The sequence below is a fragment of the Bos indicus x Bos taurus genome, chromosome 10 (genome assembly GCF_003369695.1).
Source record: "Bos indicus x Bos taurus breed Angus x Brahman F1 hybrid chromosome 10, Bos_hybrid_MaternalHap_v2.0, whole genome shotgun sequence".
Taxonomy (NCBI): Eukaryota; Metazoa; Chordata; class Mammalia; order Artiodactyla; family Bovidae; genus Bos; species Bos indicus x Bos taurus.
In genome coordinates this window covers 41286670-41312183 of record NC_040085.1, presented here as the reverse complement: position 1 = coordinate 41312183, position 25514 = coordinate 41286670, and the positions used below count along the sequence as shown (strand labels likewise).

General features: G+C 42.8%; 1 protein-coding gene across 11 annotated transcripts in view; it reads left to right on the top strand.

Moving 5' to 3' along the window:
• Positions 1-25514, top strand: part of TLN2 (talin 2) — a 496539-nt gene that overhangs the window by 278408 nt on the left and 192617 nt on the right. For all 11 annotated transcript variants that reach the window (XM_027553835.1, XM_027553837.1, XM_027553839.1 and 8 more), the window contains 6 exons: positions 6807-6978; positions 9475-9572; positions 11056-11185; positions 12069-12221; positions 14003-14145; positions 15728-15855. In XM_027553835.1, the coding sequence (XP_027409636.1) occupies positions 6843-6978; positions 9475-9572; positions 11056-11185; positions 12069-12221; positions 14003-14145; positions 15728-15855 (788 nt within the window). In that variant the 5' untranslated portion in view covers positions 6807-6842. The remainder of the gene's footprint in view (positions 1-6806; positions 6979-9474; positions 9573-11055; positions 11186-12068; positions 12222-14002; positions 14146-15727; positions 15856-25514) is intronic.

Below are 25514 nucleotides of genomic sequence, written 5' to 3'. Positions count from 1 at the left end.
AGGGTGTACTGGAGCTTGGAGCTAGCCTCAAGCCAGCGCCGCTGCCATCACACTGGGCTGTTTACAGCTCTCTGGGACTGAAAAGTGTTTACTTTAAAAGGAGAGAACGTCTGCGCTTCACCACTGGTTCCATTGGCTCATCTTCCACAGTGGATGGCGCAGAAGGGTTTCTGTCTTGGTCCAGGCAACCTTCACACACGCAGGGCCAAAATGGTCGGAATGAGAAGAGATTTTGCAAAGGAGAGTAATGAATGTTTTATGCCTTTATACCCTGTCTTTTTTTTTTTGGCTTCACCACGAAGCTTGCAAGATCTTAGTTCCCCTACCAGGGCCCAGGCATTGAAAGCACCAAGTCCTCCTAACCACTGAACTGCCAGGAATTCCTATACCTGTATTTTAGCAAAAAAAAAAAAAAAAAAAGAACAGGAACATAAGGTCCAATTTTATAGCAGACATTCCACCTGGGGCAGAAGAAGAACAAGGATAGGAACGTAGAATAGAGGTTCATCAGACTCTAACAGGACTGAAAGAAATAGCACGCGTGTTCAGTTCTCTGTCTTTGTGAAGCCAAATGAGAAGAAGCAGCCTGGTCATGTCTCCCAGGCTCCCGTCCTGGAGGGCCAGGAATTAGCAGGAGGGCTAAGAATACAGAAAAGTGGACAGGAGGCTCAGTTGTTGTCAGAGTCAGTGCTGCACTGACCTGAAAACATCACAGTGGAGAGGCAAAGTCAGGTTTTATCACGTGTCATCAGAGCTGCCTAATTTTCTTTGGGCCTGAGTGGATCTATAGAGACTTCTCAGGGGTGTTGAATACATACCCATCTTTTGCTGACATCTCTAGGCTGCTTTATACTTTAAGCCTACTTTCTTTTTGTTGTAAGTCAGGACACTTTATTCCAACAAATGTCCATTCTGCACATCTGTCATGTTGAGAGTAGGGCTAGGAACTTCTCACTGCTGTGCTCCTGGCGGAATGGTGATTAAATCTCTATGCACTTTGGTTTCAAAACTTCACTGAGGGTTTTCTGTGTGTGGGATCCTCTTGCGTGTTAGTAGTAAATATGTCTTTATACAGAATTTTGTCATTTGTAAAGCATTTTATGTACATAATTTACATTAAAAAAAAATATTCCCATGTAGGAAATTGTCTTGTTTCATGCTTTCATGGTTGGGAACACTGAGTCATAAGAAGAGAGAGAGCCAAGACTAGTAGAAGAAATTGGAGCCTTGTAGTTTTCAACCACTGTGCACAGCTCTTTCAGGGTGACTAACTGGATTTTTTGTAATGTGTCCCCATGTAGTGAAACTGATGGTTTTTGCAGTGATTGTTTTTAGAGGGTAGAAAAGTTGAACACGGATCAAGTAATGAATCTGGTGTCCCTTATTCTGTTGAACATCTGTCCTAAACTAAGGAGAGTGGCCTCCATCATGAGATATCAGGATAAGGAGATGGGAAGGAGTTAGCTGAGCATCACCTGTCTGCTGGCTCCTTTCATGGGAGTTGGTCATTTCCTGCTCTCTGGAAAGCCGAGAGAGAAGGTTCAAGGTATCGACAGGCTGGGATTGACCCTGGTCCGCCTGCTCCCATCCAGCAGCCTTTGCTTGAACCACGGCTTACCTAATCCTACCCTCTCCTCTCATACACATGTACGCTGCAGTGTGTGTGGTGAGGCACCTGTCTCCAGGAAGGGCACTTAGCTATCCCGGGGCTGCCCCTTGGGCTGTAATAAGGGGGCAGCCAGGGCTATATAGATACTCTGTAAAGTGTGCAGCAAGCATGTGATGAATTGCTTCTGGATGAAGAGCCTTTAACGCATGAATGAGAGCCACTGCCTGTCCCTCCACGCCTTCCAGCAGGTCTCCATACTCTGTGTGCCAGCCCTTCTCCTCGTCTGTCTCGTAAACCTGCTGCTCTGGCCTTTCCCGCTCCTCTTACCTCCGCTGCTAGACACCTCCAAGCTGGCCAATTCAGCTGTCCACTTTCCTGCATTCTTAGCCCTCTTGCTAATTCCTGGCCCTCCAGGACGGGAGCCTAGGAGACACGACCAGGCTGCTGCTTCTCATTTGGCTTCACGAAGACAGAGAACTGAACACGTGTGCTATTTCTTTCGCCTCCAAGCTGTCCAATTCAGCTGTCCTAGCTCAGTGCCCCTCTTCCTGAACTGTGACTAGCATTTAACCCAGGTGATCGCTCCCTCCTGTGTGACACAGCTTCCTCTGCCTGCACTCCCTCTCCATACTCCTCCCTCCCCCACCACTAGGCCTTCTTGTGGTCTAGACCTCAGGTCTGTTTCCACTCTTGCTCACTCCCTAGATGATCTTTCTAACCCCAAGGATTTGACTATGATGATTTATACCTCCAGTTTTTAAAAAAAATATTTTATATGTATATGTGTGTGTGTGTGTGTATCTCTCTGTCTAGCTACCTGCCTGTGCCAGCGCTTAGTTGCAGCATGCGGGATCTTCCATCTTTGTTGCAGCATGTGGGATCTTTAGTTGTGGCATTTGAACTCTTGGCTGTGGCAGGGGGGGATCTAGTTCCCTGACCTGGGATGGAACCTGGGCACCCTCCTTGGAGAGTGTGGAGTCTTAGCCACTGGACCACCAGAGAAGTCCCATACCTTCAGTTTTGTATTGGACTCCGCTCTACATCTCACTGAATACATCCCAAAGAAACTCATTAGTAACTTTTCACCCCAAACCTGTGCCTTCCAGCACCTTTCTCCTTCTCAGTCAATGGCTTCTTCATTTTCCCAGTTGTTTTGGATAGAGATGTTCCTTCACCGTCAATTTTTTCTTCTTCTCTTCTTGCCTTCTGCTTCCCAGTGTTCTGGGCTTCTCTCCCACGTTACTCGTTGATTCTGCACCATCTGTCCTAGAGCAGCCCCCAGACCTTCATTTGCCCCTTTCTCCTTGCTGCCCTAGTTCTTCCTCCTGCTGAGCTCCCGTGTGGTCTGTTCTGCTGCTCAATTCTGCTCTCACCCCATGTCATGGCTCTGTCTTTCTATGATTGAGTCTTTCTCTGCTTGGCTGCAGAAACCATTCATTTACTCTTCAGAAAATCCAATGATTAGGCTGGGAAGAGATGCTTCATGAAGGGACACTTATATTGTACTGCTTCCTGTTCTCAGGGAATGAAAAATATTAACCATCCCATTCTCTTTGGTGTATTCATAAACAGCATCCATGAAATCATTGAGTTTCACAGTCTTTCCCACTGACAGTTACCACCAGCCATCTCATGGGGCTTTCCTGGTGGCTCAGACAGTGAAGAAGGTGCCTGCAATGTGGGAGACCCAGTTTCAATCCCTGGGTTGGGAAGATCCCCTGGAGAAGGGAGTGGCTACCTACTCCGGTATCCTTACCTGGGGAATTTCTTGGACAGAGGAGCCTAGCAGGCTACAGTCCATGGGGTCACAAAGAGTCGGACACAACTGAGCCACTTTCATTTTCATGCACATGGATCTCACAGGTTCAGGAATCCCCATAGTTGTCACCAGCTGCAGGGGAAAAACTAACCCATGGAGTGGTCTGCATCACAGCAGATTTGTCAATTTATCTCTAGAGTTGTTTTTGTTGAAGTATAGTTGAGGTACAATATGATGTTAGTTTCAGCTGTACAGCATAGTGATCCAGTGTTTTTGTGGATGATGCTCCATTATGGGTTGTGGGATAATGGCTGGAATTCCCTGTGCTATACAGTAGATCTTTCTTGCTTATCTATTTTATACATAGTAGTTTGTATTTGTTAGTCTCACACCCTTAATTTGTCCCTCTCCTTTTCTTCTCCCCTTTGGTAATCACATGTTTTCTTTTTCCATGAGTCTGATTCTGTTTTGCATATACATTCATTTGTATTATTTTTTAAATTCCATGTATAAGTGATACCGTACATTTTGATTTCCTCAAATTAGAGAGTTGATTCATTAAATATGCTTATAAAAAGAGTTGAGTTGAACCTTATAGGCATACAGCATTTCATAGCACCTTGTTTTACTGTGCTTTACAAATACTGTGTGTTTTTTTGTGTTTTTTTTTTTTTATAAATCAAAGTCTTGTGGCAACACTGAGTCAAACAAGTCTATCAATGTCACCATTTTCCCATCAGTATATGCTCATTTCATATCTCTGTTTTCCATTTTGGTAATCCTAACAGTATTTCAAACTTTTTCATTATTATATTTGTGATGTGACTATTATAATTGTTTGTTTGAACTGCACCCATACATGAGACAGGGAACTTAATTGATAAGTGTGTTCTGACTACTCTACTGACCAGCCAGCTCTTTCCCTCTCCTCTGGCCTCTTCTATTCCCTGAAACACAGCAATATTGAAATTAGGCCAGTAAATAACCCTACTGTGGCCTCTAAGTGGTCAAATAAATGGAAGAGTCTCACATCTCTCACTTTAAGTCCAAAGCTAGGAGTGATTTCATTAGTGATAAAGGCCAAAACAGACCAAAAGCTAGGCCTTTTGTGCCAAGCAGTCAAGTTGTAAATGCAGAGGAAAAGTTCTTGAAGGAAATTAGAAGTGCTATAGAGAAATCTTTTGTGAAAGAAAGGGTCAGTCAGTACAGCAAAATTCACTGTTGTTTCAAGCAGTGGCCACAGCCAGACTAATCTTCAACCCTACTGCCCTCATCAGTCAGCGTTCATCAACATGACCTTCCACCAGCAAAACAATCACAACTTGCTCACAGCTCAGAGAATGGCTAGCATTTTTCAGCAATAAAATATTTTCTGATAAGAGTATATGTATTTTCTTTCCAGACATAATGGTATTGTACACTTAATAGACCACATTATTGCGTAAACGAGTTTTATATGCACGAGGAAACCAGAAAAATCCATGTGATTCACTCCATTTCAGTATCCCACTTTATCGTGGTGGTCTGGAACCAAATCTGCAACATCTCCAAAGGGATGCCTGCATATATGGCTTTGTAAGACCACAGTATTGTAGATGGAAAGCCATCAGATATTCTGAATAATTCAGTCTAGCCAATGACCAGACTAGAGTCAATTAATTCCATTTAGGCAGATTGTCAGCAAATACTGTTGTTTGTTAAGAAGTATATCTTGATATTTCTCAAGTAAGAAATATTTTCATGTTTTCATGGACAGAATTCATGTAGAAGGTAAGCAGAGGTCAGAATGACTTTACAGTTGGACAGACCAAATGGCTGCTGCCTGAGAGTGTGTGTACATCCTGCCCATGGATACCAGAGCTTCTGTTGAAAAGTGTTCTCCATAGCCAAGTGACCAGAGTTGCTTGATATTAGGAAGCTAGTGGTCACTGAGGCTTGCTGGGAAGCAGATCGAGGCTGCCACCCCAGGCCTGGGCCTGGTCAGCCTGTTTTCCTCTCTGCCTGTGGCCACCTTGTTGCTTCTTAGGGTTTGCATTCTCAGAGGGAGCTGTGGTGCTTACTTCCTGTAGACTATCTAATGAAAGATAAGAAAGGAGTGTGAGCTTGCCACTCCTGAAGGTTTGTTATTCATGCCATTCTAGGATTCTAATAGCTTATTCGCTGTGAAGCCCCTTATTTTGGTTGCCAGAATGACAGTGAGCTGGGTAAGTCTGTGTTGGCTCCTCAGGTGCAGAGAAGTGCCTCCCTTTTGCACCCAAGGCCTGCATTGATAGAGACTGGACTGGGCTGGGTGTCGGGGGTAAGTTTGGCCAAGGAATAGAACAGGTAATTCGAATAACCTAGAAGCCATCAACTTGGAAAGTGTATTTAATGGTTGGATATAAAATGGCAAAGAAGGCTTTTGTGAAATAATTCAAACCTAGCCTAAGCACCTATCTATTTTTAAAGCCATTGAACTGGGTAAGAAGTAAAATATCCCAGGCTTTTGTCAGAATGAAAGAACAACTAAATCATCTTTTTCTCTACATTGAGACCCCTGAAGAGTGTGAAGCTGTCTGGCACACTGAGTGTTTAAAATATCTCACTCTGGCCTCATTAGTGATAGCTGTGCATTGGCCTGGCATTGATGTCCGCTCAGGATTCAGTTCTTCTATGAATTATGCAGGGCAAACAGCATAGCTCTCTTGTTGTGGGGAAATGGAAGCAGAGTGGCCAGTTGCTGTCTCCTGGGGATGGGTCTGGGCCTACAAGCTAAGTCTTCTGGTACAGACGTGGTGCAGTTTGGCTGTGAGAAGCACCACCGGAGGGTAGAGGTGCTCCTTCTCTGTGCCCAGGAGCTGCTGGGGAGGGAGCCCTATGATTGAGGATACTGACAGGTATCTACAGCAGACAGCAGTGGGTGCTCTGCCTCTCACGTGGAGGACATTCACCTGGGAAACTCCTCTCTCCCTTGGGAAAACCCAACAGCTTCCCCAGTCCCTCAGACGGTTGAGAATCTGCCTGTAATGCAGGAGACGCAGGTTCGATCCCTGGGTCGGGAAGATCCCCTGGAGGAGAACATGGCAACCCACTCCAGTATTCTTGCCTGGAGAACCCCATGAACAGAGGAGCTTGGTGGGCTATATAGTTCATGGGGTTGCAAAGAGTTGGACGCGACTGACTAATACTTGGAAAAACCCCAAGTAGGGAGCAGCCTGAGGAAGGAGCCTTGGTGAACGCCTGCAGTTCCCTCCTTCTAGGAGGCTCTCCTTGCCACGCTGTGGTAACTCCAAGACTGTGTGCTGCTGTCTTATTCTAAATTTGTTTAATTTGTAGTTTTGTCCAAAGCCTCTTTAATTGCCATTTTTTTCTTTTTCGATTTTTAAAGCTGATTCAGAGTGTAACTTTTTTTTGGCCAGGTGTCATGAATGTCACGCTTTGCCCCTTTGTGTTTTCCAGGCACTCTAAGTGAGGGTCCTCAAATCTCCTGGGAAAATGGTGGCTCTGTCTTTAAAGATTTGTGTCCGCCACTGCAATGTGGTCAAGACCATGCAGTTTGAGCCATCAACGGCTGTGTACGATGCGTGTCGAGTCATTCGAGAAAGGGTACCCGAGGCGCAAACTGGCCAAGGTAGGTCATTGGTTATTTGCTGGCTGCTTGAAGTGTGTTTGTATATTTTACCCTGGTAGCTAAGGAAACAGAGGCTCTGCATATGTGCACAGGTCAGCTAGTGTATATGTTTCGAATGAAATTCTTATCCTGGACCTTACTCGCCTCGTATGTAAAACTTGTAATGACATCATTGTAGTTCTGCCAGTGAACCAGCATCATCATCATGTCCCTTTCATACTTCAGCAACGTGTTCTGCAGTTTACAAATCACTTTTTGGTATAAAGGCCTATAGAGTACAGATGAAGTTGCTCAAACAGTTATTGCTTTTGTGTATCCTGAGCCCTGTTTCACTGTTTCTACTGCCAGCAGCCTGAAGAAGACTGGAACTGCCATAAGGACCCAGGGCAAGCATCATATTTCAAGTACTTTGCAGGGGCTTCTAATCTTTATCTCAAACCTTAAAAAAAAATTGTGAGACATGTTTTGTTTAATGTTTGGTTAAACCACTGGCCACAGTTAATCTGAGTTTAAACAAGTCAGTCATACAAGTTTATTTTCCATTTCCCTTTGTCTTCTCTCTACATTTCCTTCCTTTATTTAGTGTTTGACTGATGCATAAGAAATTGAGGTTACTCCTGAATTCATAAGCCTTTAGTGTGAAAATGGAATAAAACTTTCCTTGAAAATTGGAATCATAAAAATCAAACATTCAAAGACAGTTATTGTTAGGCATGGGTCTTCATGAAAAGTTCTGTTACTCTCAAAACCACGAATCTTTTGGTCCAAAAGCAATGTCTATATTATTCAAAACACAATCTATAATAATAATCTATATTATTCAAAACAATCTGTTATTTCTAGATTAACCCACCCTCCCCCCACCCAAAAAAAAAAATTGCCCAGGTTCCCAAGTTCTGGTTATCCAATCATATCTGATGTTTTTACTTTTCTGTTACTGTTTATTCTCAGACTTTTTTAAACTTTGTTTGAGTTGGATTGCTCAAAAGCTCTGGTGGAGATACAAACCTTTACAGATCTTGAAGTTGTTTTTCTAAGAAACAACAGGAGCTCTGGCCCTCATCTGGGTCTCAGAGGTTTCCTTGAATCACATTTAGGAAGAGACAAATCTTGAGACAGGAAATGATACCGCTTTCCTCCTGCCTCCACCATCTTGTACTTCCTGGGTTCAGTTCAGTTCAGTTGCTCAGTCGTGTCCGACTCTTTGCGACCCCATGAATTGCAGCACGCCAGGCCTCCCTGTCCATCACCAACTCCCGGAGTTCACTCAAACTCACGTCCATCGAGTCGGTGATGCTATCCAGCCATCTCATCCTCTGTCGTCCCCTTCTCCTCCTGCCTCTAATCCCTCCCAGCATCAGAGTCTTTTCCAATGAGTCAGCTCTTTGCATGAGGTGGCCAAAGTATTGGAGTTTCAGCTTTAGCATCAGTCCTTCCAATGAACACCCAGGACTGATCTCCTTTAGGATGGACTGGTTGGACCTCCTTGCAGTCCAAGGGACTCTCAAGAGTCTTCTTCAACACCACAGTTCAAAAGCATCAATTCTTTGGCACTCAGCTTTCTTCACAGTCCAACTCTCACACCCATACATGACCACAGGAAAAACCATAGCCTTAGCTAGACGGACCTTTGTTGGCAAAGTAATGTCTCTGCTTTTGAGACAGGAAATGATACCGCTTTCCTCCTGCCTCCACCATCTTGTACTTCCTGGGTTAGATTAAGGGATTTCTGTGAAGAACACAGGGTTTAACTCTCCGACTTTACTCTTAATTTGATGGTATGGGGAGCAGAGACTTCACGTCATGGGAACTCTTTTACTTTGTAACGCCATGTGGGGGTGATGGAAGGATCATGCCAAGTATAAAGTCTCCATCAGCCCCTCTTTACCTGGGTGGCCTTGGACTCAAGTGATCATTTCCATGGTCTCTCATGAGTTCTTGGCCTGACTTTTAAAGCACCTGAAAGAAAGTGAAAGTGAAGTCGCTCAGTCGTGTCCGACTCTTTGCGACCACATGGACTGTAGCCTACCAAGCTCGTCCATCCATGGGATTTTCTAGGCAAGAATACTGGAGTGGGCTGCCATTTCCTTCTCCACCCAGGGATTGAAACCGGGTCTCCCGCATTGTAGGCAGACGCTTTACTGTCTGAGCCACCAGGGAAGTCCAGAAGCACATGGTAGGAAACAAAAGCCCAGTTCAGTAACAAGAAATTTAGACTGCTTTGTTTCTGGTGTTTCCCTAAACCTTAGACACACCTACTGCCCACTGGGTTTAAGAAATCTGAACCTCGTATGTGGGTGCTGGTTTTGCAGCTCAGCTCTTATTCTTCTCAATCTGTTTTAGTCCCAGTGGCTGCTCATGTTTGGAGAATGAAGTATTTCTCTGGTGAAGGAGCCCACCTCCCATCCTGCCAAGTCAGCAGATTCAAGGGCCTGGAAGTCAGTGATGGGTTCATCATCACTTTGCCTTTTATTTTTCCTTCTGTTTTCCCTCCAGCGTCTGACTATGGGCTATTTCTCTCGGATGAAGACCCCAGGAAAGGAATTTGGCTGGAAGCAGGCAGAACACTGGATTACTACATGTTGAGAAATGGGGTATGCTGTTGATCTTCCTTTGAGTTTTCATCACTTTCTTCCTAGGCCTTCCATAGAAGCCAACATGATTATGCTTCAAAGAAAAGGAGAGATTGGAAAATCTGTTTTGATTTCAGAGCATTGTTTAATAGTTTTGATGTAATGTATTTTGTAAAGTCTGTCCAGGTTAGTGATAGGAAATATCAACAGTCCAAATTCTTGAGACTTCGCAGAGTAATTAAAGCAGCATGAGGCTACGGTTTTAAGCTCTTTCGACATGCTGCTGCTGGGCCATGGTAGTTATGACGTAGAGCATCTTCCTCTACGTATGTAGGACGTCCCCTGGTGACTGGTGATAGAAAGTAAGGATCCAGAGGGAACAAAAAAGTTGTTCATTCTGTCTGTCAAGCTATCAGTCTATCTACAGTCCTAAAGATTGTCAGAGGTTAAATCATAACCAGTGTTTTGCTTTTATAAAAAGTTCATATTAGCTGTGTTTAATCACTATCAGTAATATTAACAACAAAAATGGTTGTGTTGTGGAAGTAGGAAGAAATAATGAGTAAAAAATAATGAGTAACAGGAAACCATATTCAGTATCATATAATAACGTATAATGGAAGATGCCCTGAAAAAATGTACGTTTGTAACTGAATCGCTTTGCTGTATACCTGAAACGAATACAGTGTGTAAATCAACTATACTTCAATTTTTTTTTAAATGTGTTATATTCTGTTCAACTTAACTTCTGAGATATACTGGGTTTTGATGTACAGAATAGACGTATCAGATTAGTCAGTATTCCATAAATGAGAGTGAAGTGTGAGGCGCCGGTTAATTTTCCTTCCATAGTTCTATTTTTAAGAAGTGTAGTAAAAGAGAAATCTCTTATTTAGACATAACTCTCAAACTTATTACCTTTTTGGTTTTGCCATTATCGTGAAAACCACTTTTTTGGTGATATACCATTAAATGAAGAATTATGGGGGCATTATTTATGTCTTTTATAACATATATATATATACAAATTTCTTACTACTGTGTAAGAGACCATTGGAGAAGCACAATCTTTTCAAAAAACAAGTAGGCATTTTCCTTTGCTAATTCTCATTACAGCAGATCATTCTCAGCTTTTCAGAAGGATATATGTTACTTTGACTTTATAGAGGTTAGTTTTCAGTAACTGTGAGCTATAAGTAGTACTTCTGGGGGTGCAATTTTACTATCAGATTTTTTTTTTTTTTAACTTTACATAATTGTATTAGTTTTGCCAAATATCGAAATGAATCCACCACAGGTATACATGTATACTATCAGATTTTAAAGAAATCTTTATGTAAGCAGTTTAGCACTGGAGGTTCTGTATTAGTGGCAAAAATCTTGTGAAAAATTAGAAGGAGGGAATCAGAGGGAGCTAGGGAAAATTCTTTTATTAAAGAGAAGTGTCCAGGTTTATTAACTAATTTCCCACGCAACATGAAATGTTTACATGATTTTGCTCTAGGATATTTTGGAATATAAAAAGAAACAGAGACCTCAGAAAATTCGGATGCTTGATGGATCTGTGAAAACGGTGATGGTGGATGACTCCAAGACAGTCGGGGAACTCCTGGTTACTATCTGCAGCAGGATAGGTGAGTGTTCACATGCCAAGCTTCTGGATTTGGCTTTGTTGTTAATAACATGCTTCTCCTTTTTACACCCACTTTGGGTGTCTGGGCAATTTTGAACATATCATAACTCATTGACTTTGGCGCAATCCCAAGAGAGTGTGTTCATTTTCCTGATTAGCAAACCGGCTAACTGGTATTGTAAACACTTAAGCGTCTCTCTGAGTCACAAGTGAGAGCTTTTATTTCCCTTTCAAAATTAAATGAATTCTCAAATTGAAAATAATGTTTTTGAAATCATATGGTTCAGGCTCCCACCCATGACTGGGAGATTCTGTCTAAGCATCACTGACCCCCATTACCTCCGGGAGACTCATGGGGCCAGCCTATACAATCATATTAGACATTGCCCCCCCACCTTGCTTCTATTCGTCTCCTCAAAGAACAAGTCTGTCTCCTTTCTATTGGGTTGGCCAAAATGTTTGTTTGGTTTTTGGTAACGTCTTACAGATGTTGCAATATATGAACCCACTTGAATATTTTAAGAAAGTGGCCTTTCCTGTCTTATTTTTCTCATAATGAAAATGAAGCCCAGGTCCTTCAGACACTGCTTGTTTGACATTGTCTTGCCTTCCTCTGTTCTATTTCTATTTTGTTCTTATTACTCAAAAATTACTCAGGAGACTTTAGCATGACGTTGGGATGTGACTTACCTAGTGGAGGACCCTCCTTTGTGGCCAGTTACTTGATGCATGCTCCCTGGAGTGACCCTGACCTTCCCCCTTGGCAAGGCTTCTTTCTGTCCTTCATCCCCAGGGACTCCTTGGAGTATTACGGGCCCCAGGACGAAAGGGACTGATGGCAATGCAGTCACTAATCTAATTGATAAACTCATTTATAATTTTAGGAATTACAAACTATGAAGAATACTCTTTAATCCAAGAAACAATTGAAGAAAAGAAAGAAGAAGGGACGGGTACGCTAAAAAAAGATAGGACACTGTTAAGAGATGAGAGGAAGATGGAGAAGCTGAAGGCCAAGCTTCACACGGATGACGACTGTGAGTGTCCAGGGAGGAAGTGTGATGTGGGCACATGGGCTGCCCGCCTCTCTCCTCTCCCATAATTTGTATGGTCTAGACAGGGGTCTTTATTCCTTTATTTCATCTATGAACATTTGGGTCTGTGTCACTAAAAGAAAAAGACCCTTACGGGGGAAAAAAGTGATAATAGCATTTCACACCTAAAAGGTAATCTTTTAATGTCAAATACATGCATCATGTTTACAGTTTCTCCATTGCCTTCTAAAAAAAGCTTTTTTGTTAGCAGTTTGAACTAGGGTCCAAATAAGCTTGGATGAAAGGCTGCTTAACTCTTTTAGTCCCAAGCTTTCTCTCCATCACTCTCTCTCTCTCTCTTTTTCTTTTTTTTTGCCTTGTAATTCTTGAGGGGAGAACCCTGGATTGTTACTTGTATACAATTTTCTATATTCTGGATTTTGTTAGATGCCTGTGGTGTCATCTAACATGTTCATATGTCCCTTTTAATTCCTGAGTTCTGGAGGCTTGATCAGATACGTGTATCCGTGTTTAAGAATAGCGACTCCTATGTGGTACGTCCATTGGGAAGCTGAATTTGATTGTTTCCTTTTTGTGACATTAACAGCCTTGGATGACTATTGCCTCCATCCATTATTTCCTTAGGGGTTACAAAATAGTAATATAATTCCACCACAGGAAAATCCTTTTCTATGGCTACAGAGTTAATATACAGAAAAACAAGTATGTGTGCACCACGTGTCCCCAAAGCCTGTGTTTTGTGCACTGGCTGACACCACCCCCAACACCTTCCCAGAAGGACCATACTTTATGCACATTTCACTCAGACCTTCCCAACTTCTTACTTTCTTTCACTGTTCTTTCTCTTGCTGTTGCATTGGGAAGATGTCATCCTTGTCCTTATGTTCGTTGGTCTTCAGTGGGGCTTTCATTTCCTCTGACCCTTTTTCCAATCTCTCTCTCTTTTTTTTCTTTTCTTTTTACCTCATTCGATTTCCAATTGCATGCTTCTTTCCAAGTGAGACCTTGGTAGACAAATCCTGAAGATTATATTGTGCATGATGCTCTCCCGGCTAGTGTGGGAGAGGAGGTCCATTCAGTACATTCCCTGTGCTGAAGTCAAGGCTTGTCAATAAATACTTGCTCTCAGTATGTGTGTGTGTGTTAAGCCTGGGGAGGAGTGTAGGAATGAGAGCTGTGGGAAGTATAGAGCAACGATCCATCCCCATGCATCTAGGTATCAGGCCAGTATTTTCTAAATGAGTGAGATTACTGGTGGGCCATGTGCAGGGTTCTCCCCTCCCCTGCCCCTCAGTGTCCTGTCCTCTCCTGGTCCCAATTACTTCCAGTTTCCTCCTCTTTTCTGCCTAAGGTCAAGGGTAGCAACTCATTATGCTCAGAGTTTATAAATTATTTCTCCTGATCAGAGTAAAGGCCAGTCTTGACTTAAAAGAAAATGCAGACTTGATTGTCTCGGCTTAAAGCATTGTTTTCCTTGTTTCTTCCTCCACCCAAGGAATGGGCATATTATAAATTCATTGTAGGGTTTTACTAACTTAAGAAGAGCTGTGAACTTCTCTGTCATTTGCTTTTTCATATGTCAGGTAGTAAGCATCCAATTACTTTGCCAAGTTAAAGAGCTCAGATTTAATCTAAGAAGCAACTATAACTGAATATGAGCATTTTAAAAATCCACGTCTGCATCATGCTGCTGTTTTGGTTAATCCCCTTGAACTAAGAGGAAAAGTAGACACAGTTCTTTGATATGTCATCTTGCGTTGCAGTAAATTGGCTGGATCACAGCCGAACATTCAGAGAACAAGGAGTAGATGAAAATGAAACACTGCTGCTTAGACGGAAGTTCTTTTACTCTGATCAGAATGTGGACTCAAGAGACCCCGTGCAGCTGAACTTGCTCTATGTTCAGGTACAGTATCGAACGCTCAGACCCCGAGGTTGGTGAGCTTTCCAGAACTCCGGCTGTGGCTGGGGGAGGGCAGGAACTGGGCTCTGGTTCTTGCCGTGTCTGTGACGTTCTCTTTTCAATCATGTTGAGCTGTGGTGCAGGTTGACGTCCACTGTGTGCTGCCGGCCATCCTGAGAGGGGCTTTGGTTGGCTTCCCATCGGGGGTCCTGGTAGCCACTGCTGTCTCTCTCTGTCTTCTGGCTTTGCAGGAAATACTCACCATTCACATGTACTACTGCTTTCTTAGCTCACATCTAGAAAACAAGGATGGATATTGGTCAGAAAATCAGTATTTCTCATTAACTGAAAGATATTCTCTCAATAACATTTAAAATTTTTGCCATTAAGCAATTGTTTAAACTCAGATGAATCATTCAATTTATCTGAGTTGCAGTTACCCAGTACGTAAGATGTGGGCTTTGACTAGACAGTCCCAAAGACTTCTGTTGGCCCAAGGAAAACATCTTCCTTCCTCTCTTACTTCTTTCATTCTTCCCTGTATTCCTTCCCTTTCCTCTCCTTTTACTTATCAACCTATTGGCTCTTAGCAATAATGTGGGAGGGGGAGGGTCAGCAAAATGCAGCCACGGTGTCACCTGTGTTTATAAATATTAAAGTTTTATTGGAACCACATCTCATTTGTTTACATATTGCACACTGGTAAATCCCCTTCTTTATCACATAATTGTCTACGTATTGTCAGTGGCCGCACTCGCATTCTGACGGCAGAGTTCATGGCCCAGAAGATGTAATTTGTTTACTCTCCGGCATTTTACAGGAAAATTTTGCTGGCCCCCAAGTTAGCAGATGGAGGAAGGACTTGGAGAAATGAGGCTGGTAGGCCAGAGGGAGAGAGAGATCCAGACAATAAGAAAATGCTTGTTGGTTTAAGGCTCAGGGCCACAGGTCAGAGTGTACATCTGAAAGTGTTCTGGGGGTCATTTAACTAGAGAAAGGAAAGACAATAAATAGCAACACAAGTGAGGGGGTCAGGAAACAGGAGAAAGACTTCAAGTGCAGTGCCTTCCTGATTCCTGGACTGTGTATTTGCTTATCATTTCACCCAGATGTCTGCAGTACTGAGTGCTTGTCTGTTCTGTTTATCTTGGGGTGGGGATTGGGTTGATTTTTACTTCTAGGTAATTTTTCTATTAACTTTATCACTTAGGGTCATAAAAATCTATTGCATTTCTGTCCCCTATGAATCTGGTCATTATACAAGGACTTCCCTTGGCCCCTTTATTTTTCACAATCACTTCTACCTCCCTAGATTGCACTCAAGCTTTAGTTTTAATATACTGGGCATTGCTGATGCCTTCCATCCATAGGCAGTTTGGGCACGGACTTGTTTTCCCTTTGCATTAATTCTGTGACGCTACAGTCGCTCACAGCGTCCTGAATGAATGCCTCACTCTGGCTTGGCTGGCACGCTTCCCCTCATCTCCCCAGAGAGGGTAGGCTTGGGTGCCAGGAACATGGAACTGGAGAAATCGTGTTGGTCCCCCCAAGCTCCTGATGCTTTTTGCTTCCTCTTGTGTTGCAGGCTCGGGATGATATCCTGAATGGCTCCCACCCTGTCTCCTTCGAGAAAGCATGTGAGTTTGGTGGATTTCAAGCCCAGATTCAATTCGGACCTCATGTGGAGCATAAACACAAGCCTGGATTCTTAGAGTAAATGACCATTTGGTTTTTCTTTTTTCTGTTGTTTTCACTATTTATTTTTGAGCTTGTTATGCAGCGTACACACTGTAGGTTTGGTCAGTTGTGAGACTGTTAGTTTTTACTTGATTCAATATATGATGACATTTGTGGAGAAAGCAAGGGGCCTCGAAATTCAGTGTTGGGATAACTATGAAGAGGGCTTTTTCCACTTTTGGGCAGGGTGTGTTTTCCTCTGGACCACAGGGTCTGCGGTACCCCTCCAAGCTACTGTCTCAGGCAGTGGTCCCCAGCCTTTTGGCACCTGGGGCCAATTTCATGGCAGATAATTTTCCCAGGAACAGAGTGGTAGGGGATGGCTTCAGGATGCTTCAGACACTTTACATTTATTGTGTACTTTATTTCTATTATATTACATTGTGATGCATGAGAATTTAATATGGGAATCAGCCGTTGCTGATCTGACAGGAGACGGAGCTCAGACGGAAATGGCAGCCATAGGGAGCAGCTATAAATACAGATGAAGCTTTGCTCACTCAGCACTCACCTCCTGCTATGCAGCCCAGTTCCTAACAGGCCATGGACCCAGTACCAGAGGTTGGGGACCCCTGATCCAGGTTATCTCTGGAACTGAGATACTCGCTTTTCCCATCTTCTGAAATCTCTGCTCTTTAGAATATTCTTCATATGGGGCAGCATTTTGTCATGTTGCATTTCTTTTAAAGACTTCAGTATTAGAGCAACAGAGTATAAAAGAGAGAGTTTCACATCATTTAGTATAATTTAGTGAAATTGTCACTGCTCTGAAAAAGTGTGATATATATATTTTTAAATACTGGCTCTACACTTCCCACCCATCTGGTCTTTGGTTTGATTTTATGAAATGATGGGGGTGATTTTTCTGGCTCAGTACTTACGGGTTCAAGAGAAAGCTAACCCTCCAGATTCATCACTAAGATTCATCACTGAACATGGGCCTTGGGACTGGGTTTCCTAGAGATGTCCAGCAGACAAGCCTCACTATTTGTAGGCAGCTGTTTGTCAGAGGTCATCTTCCCCTCTGGTTTGGCCTGGGCTTCTCCAAGGATTTTGTCTCTTTCTTTCTCTGATAATATTTCTTTCCTTTATCTGGTTTCCCCCACTTGTTCTTTCTGTCTTCCACTTCCTCTTAGATCCAATGAAATATTTGGCTGAGCCAAAAATATCACTACAGGAAGTCTTAACCTGGTCAAAATCATGCTCTCACGTAGAGTGCAGCTTTTGCAGGAGGCTTTGCAAGTGGGGACCTGACAGGAATGCTGACTGGGGTGGGTAGGCGTCATCTTTTCTATAGGATACACCAATGTGAGGTGCATTAAGTAGGTCATTCATCATATTGTATCTGAGTCTATTGAAAGGAGACAATAACAACTGCTTATTTGGCCCCTGACCTCACTTTTGCTTTGGTGGAAAGTAATTGGGACCAGCACGTGCCCTGAGGTAAAAAGGAAATCAGACTTCTCTCCGGGTGGCAGAGAATGCCTGGGCCGTGTGCTGTTGGGTCTAAACTGAGTTGTTATTAAAAAAAAAAACCTCTGCCCTTGGGTTGATGAATCCCAGGGAGCCCTTCCAAAGTGATGCTTTGTCCTACAGTATTCCATATAGCAACCTTGAGTTTGAGACTAGCTCTAGGCAGGTCCTGTCATTAAGTTTATTCTGCATCCTCCAAATGAGTCATTTGGCCAAGTTCCTCAGGGCCACTTGTATCCAGTTGGTCTGACTTCCTTCCTGCAGGAGCCTTGGAAATTTGCCTTTCTCTGTTCTTATACCCCAGATGCCTTCCAGTAACTGAAAGCACATGAGCTTTTAGTTACTCTCACCTTCCTGGATTCTGCCCTCACAGTTGGTCCCTCAGATACATTTGGTATCATAAACCTATGGATTATGGCCACGGAAACTGACAGCACAAAGAACTAATTAAGCCCCGGAGGGAGGAAATGTATTTTGTTTCTTTGAGTGACTGATGAAGCATGGGAGAAAGTGAAGAGATTTGTGAACCAAAAAGTTTTACGTTTAGTTTTTAAGCCTTCATACCTGTGAGCCTGTGTGGCCCTGATCAGAAGGTGATCCAAATTCAGCCTTGCACTGGGTACCTGAAATGATGCTACCCTGGTCATTTTATTTATGCCTTTTCTCTGGAGCTTTTGGATAGATAATCCTCAGGGCCTCCTTGTGAATTGAACAAGCAGTATATTTTTATGCTATGGATGCAGAAGAAGCAGCAGAGAGGAGAAGTGGCTTGTTCGTGGTTACATAGACTTTTTCTGCAGGTAGCTTCTGACTCGTCACATTGGGATTTACATTTTTTACAAACAGATGTCTACTTGGAGGGCAAAGTTGCCCCCTTCACTGGTCTCCCAGTATGCAGCAAGATTAGGAAAGTACTTTAAAATGTGATCGCAGGATTCTTTGGCTTCCGCTCTGTTGTGCCTATTACATCCCAGTGAGTGTCATCACACCACCGACTGCTTGTGTGTGGATTACGTGCAGTATCAGCATGCTGGTATTGCTCACACACTGTCTCCTGGGACTTATGGGCACACCTACACTCTATTAAAGACGTGCCTTCTCTTAGTAATGTGAGGTCACCAAGGTTAAGCAATTGTGTTCAACTTTCTTGTTTCTGAGATTATGGTATAAAGCTCAGGACTCTAATGGTATATGTATCCTTACTCGGGTTCCAGATTAAAATAAGCTTATGTGCCTCATAGAAATTATTTTTCTTATTAATTTGATTTACTCTTTAATTAGGCCAAGTTTAGTCTAGGTAATGAGGCATTTTTATTTAATGTAGATGTTTAATTGTGTATATTATTGCACATACATTACAGGTAAAAACTTGCCTGAGAATATTCATCTCCTTTTAAACAAAACAGCGAGGTCACAGTTCCCTGACTGTATGTTGGATAGTCTGAGACCTTTCAGGGTTAGGGTCCCTGTGCTGACCCTGGTGACAAACCATGTCTGCTAGTCTTTGTTTTTCACCATCTTGCTGTCATATATACTGTTGGCTTTGAACAGTTCACAGTTAAAAAAAAATAAAAGATTGGCCTTGTCACACAGCCTGGTTGAAGATAAAGCCAGGCAGAGATTTTACTCACACAGCTTTTGGGTAAGGTACATGGAGGGATGTTTAATGACTTTAATTCCTTTCTTTTTAACTTTTAACGATAAAATTAATTTTCTTTTAATTTTTTGAAAATTTGTGTAGCACTTGTGCTCAGAGTCAGCATACTATGGACCTTTTTTTAAAAAAAAAAAGCTTTATTGAGGAATAATCGACAACTATGTATATTTTAAAGTATGCAACTTGATGATATGATGTCCATATACATGTAGAATGATTACCAAGATCAAAATAACTAACATCCGTTACCTCACATTGTGTTGTGTCTGTGTGTGTGTGTTGAGAATGCTTATCGACTCAGCAACTTTGAAGTACACTGAACCATGTTATTAACTGTAGTTGTAATGCTGTGTGCCAAATTCTTACTGTAAATTTCATACACTTTGACCTGTATTATGCAGTTTACCTCTCTCCCCCAGCCCTCACATCCACCCTTTCTATCTTCTGTTTCTGTGAGAATGGCTTAAGAAAGAACTCTGCATGTAAGTGATACCATATAGTTTCGGTCATTCTCTGTCTGGCTTTGTCACTTAGCATATTGCCCTCCGTGTTCACCTGTGTTGTCACAAATGGCAGGGTTTCCTTTTTTCCTACGGTGGAAAATATTTCATTGTATATATCTACCACACATGTTCTTTACCCATTCATCCATCAAGGGACATTTATGTTGTCTCCCTATCTTGGCTATTCCAAATAATACTGCAGTGAACATGGGTTGCAGACCCTGACTTCAGTTTCCTTGGCGATACACCAATGAGCGAGATTGCTGGATCATAGGGTAGTTACTATGGACCTTTTTATGAGTTTTGGGGTTTGTTTGTTTGTTTTCACCTTTCTTAAGACCCCTTAATGATTTCTGTACTCAGAAGCACCTTAGTGAAGGTGCTTATTGAGAAAAATGAAAATCAGAGACTAAACGATTCTCAGAGTTTTCAGGAATTTAAGAATTATTTAGTGTCCCCCAGCTGCTCTATTGTTGGGAAAATGGGTGCAAGAGAAACAGGGAATTTCAGAGACACAAATTTAGTGGACTAATTTAACGTACCTTCCTCAGGAAGTGATAAGTAGAACAAGATCAAAATAATACAAAGAAAATGTTTTAGTCAAGAGAATGAAATAGAAATTCAGAGAGAATCAACAGAACCCGAAGCTGCCTGTCTGAAAAAATTAATAAAATGTATAACTCTCTGGTAGATTTGGTCAAGTAAAACAAAAGAAGAAAGAGGCAAAAATAATCATTAGTAATGAATTATAGGGGAAGAACTTCAGATAAGGATTTTAAAAATCATAAGAAAATGAAATGGAAATTTGAAGCCAAAAATTGAAGATCTAGACAAAAATGGATAATAAGAAAATCTGGATGGATCTATGATCTTGAAAGAAATAGTCCTCATAATATAAAATAAATGAATCAAAAACAAAACAAAACAAAAAGTAGCTTCACTTTGTTTCAGAGAACAGAAAGAGGAAAAAAATTCCTCACCTTACCTTGAAGCTAGCAGATCAAATAGCAAAATTGAACTGAATACAGACCAATAAAATTTTAAACTCAATATGGGTCCTACCTAAAATTCATAAAAAATCAGTAAAGTTCAGCATTACTTCTGTTTATCTGTAACTGCAAGTTATAACTGGTTTCTCTAGGAATGCAAAATTCATTGTTCAATAAATAATTTATTCATGTCTTCTGCCTGGTAAGCTCTACTGCTACTGCTGCTGCTAAGTCACTTCAGTCGTGTCTGACTCTGTGTGACCCCATAGACATCAGCCCACCAGGCTCTCCTGCCCCTGGGATTTTCCAGGCATGGACACTGGATTGGGTTGCCATTTCCTTCTCCAATGCATGAAAGAGAAAAAGTGAAAGTGAAGTCGCTCAGTCGTGTCCGACTCTTAGCGACCCCATGGACTGCAGCCTACCAGGCTCCTCCGCCCATGGGATTTTCCAGGCAAGAGTTCTGGAGTGGGGTGCCGTTGCCTTCTCCGACATTGAGGACAGCAGTGTAAAACAGTCAAACATTCCTTCCCTGATGGAACTTTTGTTCTAGTGTAGAGGGAGATAATAAGTAACAAAGAAGTTACGAAATAAGGAAAGGAAAAAGAAACAACTTCAGGATTAGAAAAATGAAACTGTCAGTTGCAAGTGATAGGCTTATCTACATAGATAATTCACTCAATCTGTGAAGAAATTTATCAGAACTGTTAAGAGAAAAGCAGCTTATCATCACCTAGGTCCAGACAACCATGGTATTCATCTGCAGGACTGAAAAATAAATGTATAGATATGTTTGTATGTGTGAAATATATGGAAGACTCACAACTAATCCCAATTTCTTAGAAAGCTATAGTAATTTAAACACTCTATTATTAACATAGGGTGATGTAAGAGTTCTGAAGGTTGACGAACTTGCCTTGCTGCTGCTAAGTCGCTTCAGTCGTGACCGACTCTGTGCGACCCCATAGACGTCAGCCCACCAGGCTCCCCCGTCCCTGGGATTCTCTGGGCAAGAACACTGGAGTGGGTTGCCATTTCCTTCTCCAATGTGTGAAAGTGAAAAGTGAAAGTGTCTGACTCTTAGCAACCCCGAGGACTGCAGCCTACCAGGCTCCTCCGTCCATGGGATTTGCCAGCAAGAGTACTGGAGTGGGGTGCCATTGCCTTCTCCAGACGAACTTGCCTTAATGAAACTTAAAACAGTAGGCAAAAGACGTTTTCCAAATGGGGCTTTCCAGATGACTCGATGGTGAAGAATCCTGCCAGGGCCGGAGATGTGCGTTTGATCTCTGGGTCAGGAAGATGCCTTAGAGAAGGAAATGGCATATTCTGGCCTGGGAAACCCTATGGACAGAGGAACCTGATTGGCTACAGTCCAGGGAATCGCAAGAGTTAAATATGACAGAGTGACTGAGCGCCCTCACTAGGGAAAAAGATCAAGATAATGCACAGGCACTTGAGAGAAGAGGAAATTCAACTTACTTGTAAAGATAGGGAAAGATATTCAGCCTCGTAAGCAATCTAGAATGCAAAATCAATAAGGATATAGCTTTTTCATGCCTCTCAGATGGGCACACATTTTAATGTATGAAGACACCAGAGCACAGAGGAAATGATATTTTATAAGATGAATCTGTTGAATTTAAAAATACAAAGAGAAACAGAATGTATTGTTTATAGACACAAGGAGAGGTAGGAACATAATAAACCATGCATGGAAATTACCTTCAGGAAAATGACTACCTATAGGGTGAGAAAGAAGGATGGTGTGGGACTTCAGCGCAATCTGTAATTTGTTCTTTAAAGCAGAGAAGTAGCAATCATAAAGCGAATATGACAATATGGTAACGTGTATTTATCCTTGATGATTGGTATATAAGTTGAGGTGTATACTTTATACTTCGTGTTTCCACAGTTAATGTCTTTAAAAAGGATAGTTGCTGTAGTCTGTGTGAGAGGTGATAAAAGCTTGTAATCACTGAGGCTGGATATATACCACGTAGTAAGGAAAAAATTAAGAGACCTTGGAGGTCAGGCTCAAAGGTTCCGTGACCCTGGATGCCTCGGGGAGAAATGGTGCAGTGGTTGGGTGCAGGCAGGCAGGGGGAACCGCCCTCCTCCTTGGTTTCACCCTCGTCCTGTTACCGTGTTCCTTAGGAGTGCTTCACTGAGAAAACACTGCAGCCGGGGTATGAGTCTCTGAGGAAGGCTTCAGAGAGGACCTCGAGATTTTCCCCCACAAACTCAAGATAATTCTACTGTCAACAAACAAAGCCTTTGACACAGTATGAAGTCTTAAGTCAGTTTTTCTCTTGGCATCTGTTCAAACACATATTCCTCCTTTGTAGTTGGCCTTCTGTGTGTGCTTTTGTCAGAATAACTTGGCTATGGATTCTGTTTTCAAACCCACAGTAAAGCAAGAGTTTCGCCTTTGAATCTCCCCAGCTCTGTCTTACCCCCTCTTCCTCTCCACTGCCCATGCACTGGTTCCTCTGGTTGGCTTTTTAAAATTTTTTTGGAGATAATGCCATTTTATTTATTTATTTGTTTATTTATTTCTATATTTAACTGTAGGATAAGTGCTTTCCAATGTTGTGTTGGTTCCTGCCATTCATCAGCATAAACCAACCATAGATATAGATATGCCCCTCCCTCTTGAACCTGCCTCCCATCCCATCCCTCTAGGTTGTCACAGAGCCCGGTTTGAGCTCCCTGAGTCACACAGCAAATTCCCACTGGCTGTCTATTTTACCTGTGGTAGTGTACATGTTTCCATGCTACTCTCTCCACTTTTCCCTCCCTCTCCTTCCCCACCTGGTGTCCATAAGCCTGCTCTCTGTGTCTGCGTCCCCACTGCTGCCCTGCAGATAGGCTCATCAGTACCTTCTTTCTAGATTCCATATATATGCATTAGTATACAGTATTTGTTTTTCTCTTTCTGACTTACTTCACTCTGTTTAACAGGTTCTAGGTCCATCCACCTCATTAGCACTGACTCAAATGTGGTCCTTTTTGTAGCTGAGAAATATTCCACTGTAAAAATGCACCACAGCTTCTCTATCCATTCATCTGTCGATGGACATTTAGGTTGCTTCCGTGTCTTAGCTGTTGTAAATAGTGCTGCAGTGAACACTGAGATACAGGAGTCTTTTTCAGTTATGGTTTTCTCAGGGTATATGCCCAGGAGTGCTGTTGTTCAGTTACATGGTAGTTTTATTCCTAGTTTGTTATAGGAATCTCCATACTGTCTTACATAGTGGCTGTAATCAGTTTCCATTCCCACCAGCAGTGCAAGAGGGTTTTTTGTCCCATGCTCCTGACAGCCGGGAGTGCTCCCATCAGTCTGGGGTGGTGATGACTGGTCAATGTTGCCTTCACTGTTTCCTCCTAGCTTCAGCCTCCTAAGGTTGCTGTCTCCCTCCCTAACGACTTTCAGACTCCATAACTTTCAAACCAGGAACCTCTGCATGTATCTAACCCTAGGCTATCTGTGAGCCTCGGTGGGATTTCCCACCTTTACACTGAAGGGCACTGGGTTTGGTTCAGGAGCACAGAACTGCCGTGTGACTGAGACAGGTCCTCAGCGCCTTGCCTGTGCATTCCCCGTGTGATCTTCACTCTCTACTTTTTTGCCACTGTAACTATTTTCCAACTCAACCAGTGTTTTCTTCCACCTACTACATCACTTCAAATTAACCAGGACTTGACCCATATTCTTAAATCACATGTTCATCTTTGAGTCTGGATTTAAACCCAAGATTTAAATCCAGTGTATCCAACTCCATCATTTAAGCTTTCGGCCCACTAGACCAGTGGGTCCTCTGCCTTTAGCCTATGGCAGGCTCATCCAGCGAAAGTGAAGTTGCTCAGTCGTGTCCGACTTTTTGCGACCCCATGGGCTGTAGCCTACCAGACTCCTCCTTCCATGGGATTCTCCAGGCAAGAGTACTGGAGTGGGTTGCCATTTCCTTCTCCAGGGGATCTTCCTGACCTGGGGATCGAACCCGGGTCTCCCATATTCCAGGCAGACGCTTTAACCTCGGAGCCGCCAGGGAAGCCTCCACCCTGGCTCGTCCAGAGGGCTTGTTAAAACACACTGTTGGGTCTTACCTCAGAGCCTCTTATTCAGTGGGTTTGGCGCAAAGCCTAAAAACTTGGCGCGTGTTATATGTTTTCAGGTGGTACCGATGCTGCTGGTCCTCAGACCACACTTTGAAACTTTATGTGATACCAAATTTGAAATATTATTAGTCATTTGGTGATTCGGCATGGGTTCAGGAAACCTGGGTGTTCTCGTATCCCCGAGTGACACTGTCTCTGCTGCACCTCTATGTCATTGTCCCCTCCCCTCTTTAGAGCTCCACTGTGTGCTGGTAGACTTGTTACTGCCCGCTTTTTGTTTTTTTTTTTTTTTAAACTCTGGCTGCAATTTGTCTTCATTTGCATGTGGGCTTTCTCTAGCTCTAGATAGCAGGGGCTACTCTTCGTTGCAGGGTGAAGTAGCTTCTCTTGTTGCGGAGCCCGAGCTCTAGGGCTCATGGGTAGTTTTGGCTTGTGGGCTTAGTTTGCTCTGAGGCACGTGGGATCTTCCCAGACTAGGGATTGAACCTGTGTCCCCTGCATTGGTAGGCGGATTCTTATCCACTGAGCCACCAGGGAAGCCCTCCTCACTGCTTTATGTTCATATTGTTGCCCTCCTTCCCCAGGAATGAGAGGGCAGCCATTGTTTTCATATGAGCAGCATGATTCCTAGGTGGGAATCTTAAATGCTTCCCAGGTGATAAGACCAGCTAAGAGAGGTAGGAGTTGCCTCTGGTGGTGCAATTTCAAGATGAGAGTTCTGAGACAGGTGAGACGCAGTTTACATTTCCCAAACCATGCTGCCTCCCGTATACTTGTGCACTTTTTTTGAGACGAGAGAACATCTTTAGAATGCCTCTTTTGGAATTACTTATAGAAGCAGCTTACATTTGATATATGAAAATGAAGTTTTAAGTGAGTGTCTGGATTTGA